This window comes from Curcuma longa, unplaced genomic scaffold (genome assembly GCF_044706935.1).
Source record: "Curcuma longa cultivar G26 ecotype Majalengka, Jawa Barat unplaced genomic scaffold, ITB_CL_G26_1.1 contig_23419, whole genome shotgun sequence".
Lineage (NCBI taxonomy): Eukaryota > Viridiplantae > Streptophyta > Magnoliopsida > Zingiberales > Zingiberaceae > Curcuma > Curcuma longa.
Genome location: NW_027432161.1, coordinates 1 through 7,720, shown reverse-complemented (window position 1 = coordinate 7,720; position 7,720 = coordinate 1). Strand labels below are relative to the sequence as shown.

Sequence of the window (7,720 nt, the reverse complement as noted above, 5' to 3'; positions counted from 1 at the left end):
GGAGCATGGCTGGGTCACTAGTGGGAGCGCACGAGAAGCGTACGAGGAGGACCGCAGGATAGCATGTATGTTTATTTATATATGCCAAATTTTATCCCATTTTATATGTTACAGCATTTTATTACTTTGTTAATTTCAGTCCTCATTTCATTTCTAGAACTATGGCCTCAAAGAGTCGCCTCCGCTTCCGGAGGATGCATCGCGCTTTTTGGCCCCAAAAAGGGTTACTTTTTATTATTCATTTCTTCTCTTCCATCACTTTGGCAAAGATCTATTCTTCGACGTAAATCGCATCGGTGCTGGGGGCTTTGATCTCCCCCGGAAGGTGTTTTGGAGTCTTTCGGGGATCTTTGATCAAACTCCGACCTATTGCTTTTTTGCGTTGAAGCTTCATTTCAAGGTTTCGGGCCTTGGTTGTGGTGCTCGGAATCTTAATCCGTATGCAAAATGGTTCTCCGGGTTTGAGAGGGAATCCCAAATTTGCCAAGTGGTGTTAGAACAATGGTCTGCTTTCCATATTTCTCAAAGAAATGTTTCTCGAAGAAGAGCTCAAGGACGGAAATTGCTCCAAACCAAAGCCTCGGAAAGAATAATGCCTCAAAGAAGACGGCTGGTGAACTTTGTTCATTTTTAAATGCATAATCTTATAATTGTTATTATTATTTTTATTTCAAGCTGTTGTTCGAGCATTGCCTTCCCTTTCCAGTTTATGGGGAAAAAAATCAGAAGAAAAGCCTACAAAATTTTTGCTTTTTCTTAAATATGCATTAACTAAAGTATTCTTATGAATATCAAGATCTTCGTAAAAACCATATCAAACTACTTTATCAAAATATACTATAATTGACCATAAAAAAATATCAAAGACAGGAAGTCTTCTACCTTATCAAACTGAACCTTTTGTTTGGAACCTCTGCAATATAACAATTCAACACTCTTCTAACTTCATTTCTTTCATTTCCTTTGATAGTAGAAAGTAATCAATAAGTTCAGACAACATTTCTGTATACCATCTTTGCTTGCTAAGAAAGTATTGTTCAAGGTTATAAATTTATCTTTCAAGTTTTTGAAGGTTATAATAATTCCTAGAAGAATGAATACTTCTTAGGAAAACTAAACTACTGAATTTGTAATCTAGGAATATAAATGCAGTCAATACTTGATTAACCATCTCCTTTCCTTGTTTCATGTTCATACATCTACTTGTGAACTTCTATTCCCAGACTATCAGCAGAAGCCTTCCATTGCATTATCCCAAAGGGATTCTGGCAAGGGTAATATTGCTGCACAAACATTTACATTTGAGGAGCTTGTATTGGCCACAAAGAATTTTCTAGCTGAATGTCTCCTAGGTGAAGGAGGGTTCGGGAGAGTGTACAAAGGTTGCCTTCAGAACACTGGACAGGTAAAATGATAAATTGACCTTAGTCGTTTTTAATTGAAATGGCATCTTCATATTCTTTAAAGATGGATCTTAGGGTATGATAAGATTACTGACATAATTATGATTTTTTGGGTTTAGATAGTAGCTGTTAAACAGTTAAAAAGGGATGGCTTCCAGGGCAACAAAGAATTTGTTGTGGAAGTATTGATGCTTAGTCTCCTTCATCATCAAAATCTAGTCAAGCTTATTGGATACTGTGCTGATGGTGATCAAAGACTATTGGTGTATGAGTTCATGCCTATGGGCTCCTTAGAAGATCATTTGCTTGGTACTAAATATCAGTAACTTATTGAAGCATTAATATGTTGAAGCAGCATGTTATTCTTCATACTGTAAATTTCATGCATCAACTTTCTAGAGGAATTTCTAGAGGAATTCTCCTGCCTTATCTAGTACTCTATTCCGCCTTTGTTTCTGTTGCTTCGATTTCAAGTCTGGAAACTTCTGGCTTCCTCTTAATTTTTGTTCAATTTCATTGCAACTATAAAACTGCTTATCTCTGTTTTATATTTGCTTAATGAAAGTAATCAGGACCAATGTATGGCATGAGTTGATCACCATTAAAAGGATTAGAAGATATTTTATACTATCTTTCTTTTTATTTCTCTAAAATTATTCCATGTCCATTTAATGAAGTTAGTGATGATACTTTCAAGCTAATTTGGTTCTAATGCTTAAAAGGTGTAACATAGAACAGAAACAGCTGCTCACACATGATAGTTAACAAAAAGAGATTTGGAAAAAATATCAATATTCAATTTTGCAAAGAAAAATGATATTATACCAATGGGACTAATGATTTTTTTTTCTCAACAGATATCTCATCCAATCACCAAGTCCTGAGCTGGTACACAAGGATGAAAATAGCATATGGCACTGCTCAAGGTCTAGAGTATTTGCATGAGAAGGCAAATCCACCAGTCATCTTTCGCGACCTCAAATCATCTAACATCCTACTCGATCAAGATTTCAATGCCAAACTCTCAGATTTTGGTCTGGCAAAACTAGGCCCCGATGAGGATAAAGTTCATGTGTCTTCAAGGGTGATGGGAACAATTGGCTACTGTGCACCTGAGTATGCAAGAACAGGGCATCTAAGCTTGAAATCAGATGTGTACAGTTTTGGAGTTGTTTTGCTCGAGCTGATCACAGGAAGGAGGGCCATTGACTCAACTAGGCCACCAAATGAACAGAATCTTGTCCCCTGGGTATCAAATCCTCTAGATTCTTCTTTTGTTGTACATTAACACTGTTAGTCAATGCATTGGACATCCCAGTTACAATGGCATGGTTGTTGTCTCAACAGGCGAGGCCAATGTTGGGAGACCAGAAGAGGTTCCCTGAGCTAGTCGATCCGCTTATACGAGGAAATTACCCACCGAAAGGCTTGAGCCAGGCAGTAGCTGTTGCTGCAATGTGCCTGCAAGAAGAGACTTCAGTTCGACCATCAATGGCTGATGTTGTTATTTCACTGAGTTTTCTCACAGCACCATCAGGTAGTCCTGAGGCAGACCCTGCTCCATCTTCACCATCATAAAAAATGCACAATCCAATCGAAGATTGTCAAGAGTCATAACTCTCAAGTTCTCCAAGGTGTGGATTGGATTGGTGCAGCTCAAGATTAATGGCAGGAGTTGAGAGAAATATACGTTGTTGTGGAATCTGTCTACTGAACTTGTCATTTGTCATATCCCAAGAGACGGCCGTCCGGAAATTTCAACAGCATTTCCTCTGTAACAATTCAACTTTTCTAAATACATAGTAACATAGGGCCTACCTGGCCACTCAACAATACAATATATGTGTTGTAAACTACCAAATTACATGAACAAAGGCTCACACGGCCACCACCAGTCTAACATTTAACATAATGACCCACACGACCGCAAACCATATACGTATAAATCAAACTGCATCACAACAATGCAAAATATTAACCACAAGGCTAGGATCACAGAAACAACGCAGCGGAATCATAACGATAACATCCACGATGAAATCCATATAAACGAATACAATCCAAATCCAAATCTATACAAGGTAAAACCACACAATCGAAATACTTCTCCAGCTGTGAGATGACATAATTGGCAGATTTTCTTTGGCATCAGCAGTAATCACCTATCTACTACCTGAGGAGATAGAAAAATCCCAGGGTCTGGGTAATGAGTATAAAATATTCAGTGGATAATCAGACAGATAGTGCATGAACAAAAGTATACAAAGGAACAATAACAATCAACAGTGATCAGTATTAATAGTGAACGAACTACCATAATCCATATGAGTGACATGAATGACAATGACACACAAATGCATCAATCAAGAATCAACTAAGTATACATCCAAATGCAACATCTATATATGGTCCATTACCTATATAATGCACACAATGCAAGCATATGCATGATGCAACTGTCACACTCATCCCAGTTACGTATATATAACGTTGGGGGTGTCCGACATCAAATTGCCATGAATCCAGTCCTACAACAAAGTAGTCTGGTGGCATAACAGTAGGTAACCATGTATAGCTACATACATCCTATGACCAATGTCTATCCTCTATACTCGTCCTTGAGTATCACTTTCATACTCTCCGAGTACCTCCATGAGTATCACTCCCATACTCCGAGTACCACCACTCCGCGGTGACAAGGACACAAGACATTGACTCGGCTGCGTACAAGTCATATAGCCACCATCCGTGATGGAAATAGGGAATTCTTAACCACCTATTCTATAACTTTCCACTACAGGCCAACTATCAATGACAATAGACTCACAACATTGGGGATTACAATCGTTACCATGCAACATGATGTGATGATCAAGCAACAGTGACCAACATCTAATATACTAAATCAACATGTATAGATAGTAAGATCTCACAGGTATCATAATCAAGGATAATCAACAACATTCACATAGATAACAAAGGGTTCATACAAGCAACAATATAGAAATTCATAAGGTCAACCGAATTAAGGACAAGCATGGAATAAATAGGAGTACAACTAAGGTATCTAACTAACAATAATTAGGAGTATTTAATCAACTACAAAAGAACGATAACATGCACTAGGAAAGAAATGATCCTGTATTGACCAAGTACAGGGATTATCCACCTGCTTGACGACTCGTCGCATAAAATCTCGTATATAACAGGATCACAAATCACGGTCCTGCAAATTACAAAATATAACACCTCTAAATATAATATTATATTAATTTCTATCAAAGGAAACCCTAATCGATTCTAAGGTTAATCTAACCCAATTAAATTCATATTAACTCGAGTTAGCTTAAACTCAACTAGGATCAACACAAGCCAATCCAATAGGTTTAGACCCAATTAAATTAAATTAACACAACTACAACCTAATCCAATTAATCCAAATTAATTTAAACTCAAGTTAACCCTATTCCACACTTAATCATATTCCCTTACCCCGGATCCCATAGCAAGACCGACCATGAAACCCTAACAAAATCAAGCACCAATCCTCATCCTCACATCAGAACCTCACCGCACCCAATCTCAATCCAATGAAAACAGGGCAATCCCATTTATTAAACCATTCCAACCGAACACTCTCACACTCGATCATCCAAGAAACCAAGAACGGGAATCTCAATTCCAACAGTATCGATCCAAAACCTAAACAGCATGAAAATCCTACCCTCACCGAACCCACAAAACAGATCAGCCAAAACCAGGACAAAACTTACCTCACAGAACAATTTGTGCGTCGGCGGTAGAACATCGTTTCTCCTTGCAGCCGCTGTCTCCAAATCGAGAGGGGAAAGGGTCGGGAATTGCTGCTGGATCGATACACAAGATAATTGGAAGGGGTTTTGTGATGGTGACACCCTCCTTCGATCGCGACAAGTTGGTGCTCGCGCATCTTCGACGGATGGCGCAAGGGAGAAGGGAGGTGACGCTGGTTGGCAAGGGACGGTGGTGACGGAGGAATGCGGCAGGACGAGGAAGGCAACAACACTAAGATTCTCCATGCGAGCAGGGAACGACGGCGGTGCTGAGCCCTTGGCCTTTTGTTCTGACTCTTGTAGCTGAGCCCACAAGAATTTGGCCATGTCCACCCTAGGCCCATGCCTCAGATCATCTTTATTCCAATCAATCGGACCAAGTCCTGCTTCGACTAGACTTGAAGGAGAGACTTGTGATATGAAGGGATAGGATCCCACCATGTGGCATCTAGAAGGTGGTTAAGAGTGAGCTGAGGGGACGGTCAAAGGAGGTCATACCTAGGCCAGATCCAAGGTGAGCTCAAAACGGGCCGACCTCATCAACTTTGCTTGGCCCCACCGACCTCATCAGCTTAGCTCGACCCTGCCCCACCTCGCCAACCTATCCATACCGACTCCTTAGGAGGGACATGGGATGGTAGGTCAACAAGACGTGGGATGATGTGACCCTCGATGTATGGTGTCAACCTACCCATACCGATTACAATTAAGGCCTAGGTTGCTTGCTTGTTTATTGTATGCATGTCTTGTAGGAACCTGGAGCTAAAAGCAAGACTAAGGAAGTAGGCAGAAGCAACAGACACAACCAAACCAAGCCCGGAGGGAATTAGAGTTGACTCAGGGTGAATTGAGTCGAACCTACTCTACGCGCTCGGATTTGGTTCCAAGCGCCCGAACGGTCTAGGTGCCCAGATCTGGTTCCAAGCGCCAAGACCAGGATAAAATCTAGGATAAAGTCTGGCAACTTCAAATCGGATTATATCGGGCTTGATCGCTTGAAAAGGGATCCAGCGCTCGGAATGGTCTTTATAAGGCCTCGACGAGCAACATCAAGGCAAAACAATTCACTACTCCTCTCATATTCTGCCATGTTTGTGAACACAACCGAACCTCTACTCGTACGATCGAGAAAATTTCAATAGGGATGAGCTGCTCTAAGGAGCTTCTAGACCGACCGACGACAAATGAGTTTGTTTGCATTTAGTTAACAAGTTGTTTGTAGTTAATTTTCATATCGTTTCTCTGCCTCTAGAAAACTTTCAGAAAGGAGATTGCTAGTGGGCGGGTCACTTCCCATACATAGGCCTTGGAATACTAACCCTAAGGGGGTTGGGAACCAAGTAAATCTTACTATGTTTTATTTATTTAATTCCGCTGTAAGTTTTCTTTGATATAATCTAACACATGAATGAAAGACAAAATCGCACGAAAAACATGAGCAAGATTCACCCCTTCTTTCGCACGCAACAGTTCTACACCAGCTAGTTTGGTTGACTGAAATCCTTATTTTGGTCAAACGAACCTTTTGACTCAGTCATCTATGCTTGAGTCAACCTATGGTTGAGTTTACCCCCCGTCCCAAGTACAAGTCATTCAACTCATCTCACCAGCTTATCTTACATAGACTTCCTCCAGCTTCTCATCTCTCGGATGCATCGAGCCCATTCAGTTCACTTCCTGTGCTATCCTTTTCGCTTTACTAGAGTACTCTTCTGCAGCTTCTCGTACCTCAGATGTACCATGCTTGTCGACTTCCTTCCCATGTTATCCTTCTCACTCTCTTGCGTTTTCTACCAAGATGTTGCTATCTCCGACGTTCCTAATCTTTTTCAATCCCTCGAGTGTCCCATACCACCCTTTATCGTACTCCACCATATTCTAAGCTATTAGATACTTGTGTGTTCTACTAAATTCCTACAAATTTAGATATACATATCAATAATAAAAGTAAGACCTAACTTAAATTAGTTTGAAAATACATCAAAACAATTGTGGTTTAAATCACTTGGAGTTCTAGAGATCTCCCTCTCAACCACTCGGGGTACTAACAAGAGCTCCTTTTATAGTCTTCTCCTTAGATCTTGTTGTTTTGTTGAACTTCAATAGGCTATTCATTAACCATCAATCAACTAATCCAAAGAATTTTATCTGAATCTTGTAGTTGAAGCTTCTATATTTGGCTATATTTGAATCGTCATTGCAGCATAAGTCAACTAAGCCTACCATAATTCAATTAATGGATCTTGAATCGACTACACTAGTCAATCAAAAACATTATGTTTATCGTTAAATGAGCTTCACTTGATTGAGTTGACTTGTAAACCTTCTATTTGTTTGCCAAAGGTCTGAACTATTAGTTGATTAATCCTTACCCCTCACTTGACTATAATACCCAAACATAACAACTTGTGATATCTAGCCACCAAACAACTGGTCCCCATTTTCCAATTGACTGTGAAAATCATAAACCCTAAACACTTTGGGTGCGTTTGGTTGGGGGTAATC

General features: G+C 39.9%; 1 protein-coding gene across 1 annotated transcript; it reads left to right on the top strand.

The window, feature by feature from the left end:
* The first annotated feature begins 501 nt into the window (after positions 1-501).
* On the top strand, positions 502-3,039 carry LOC141818117 (putative serine/threonine-protein kinase PBL26). The gene is made up of 5 exons (XM_074705688.1): positions 502-613; positions 1,224-1,405; positions 1,523-1,712; positions 2,261-2,652; positions 2,751-3,039. Exons 1-5 carry the CDS (start codon positions 502-504, stop codon positions 2,979-2,981), a joined length of 1,107 nt encoding a protein of 368 aa, XP_074561789.1. The 3' UTR covers positions 2,982-3,039.
* The last annotated feature ends 4,681 nt before the right edge of the window (positions 3,040-7,720 follow it).

Coding starts and splice junctions, on each gene's coding strand:
- LOC141818117 (XM_074705688.1), top strand. CDS start 502: ATGGTCTGCTTTCCATATTTCTCAAAGAAATGTTTCTCGAAGAAGAGC. Junction 614..1,223: donor TGCCTCAAAGAAGACGGCTG/GTGAACTTTGTT, acceptor TTCTATTCCCAG/ACTATCAGCAGAAGCCTTCC. Junction 2,653..2,750: donor AACAGAATCTTGTCCCCTGG/GTATCAAATCCT, acceptor TTGTCTCAACAG/GCGAGGCCAATGTTGGGAGA.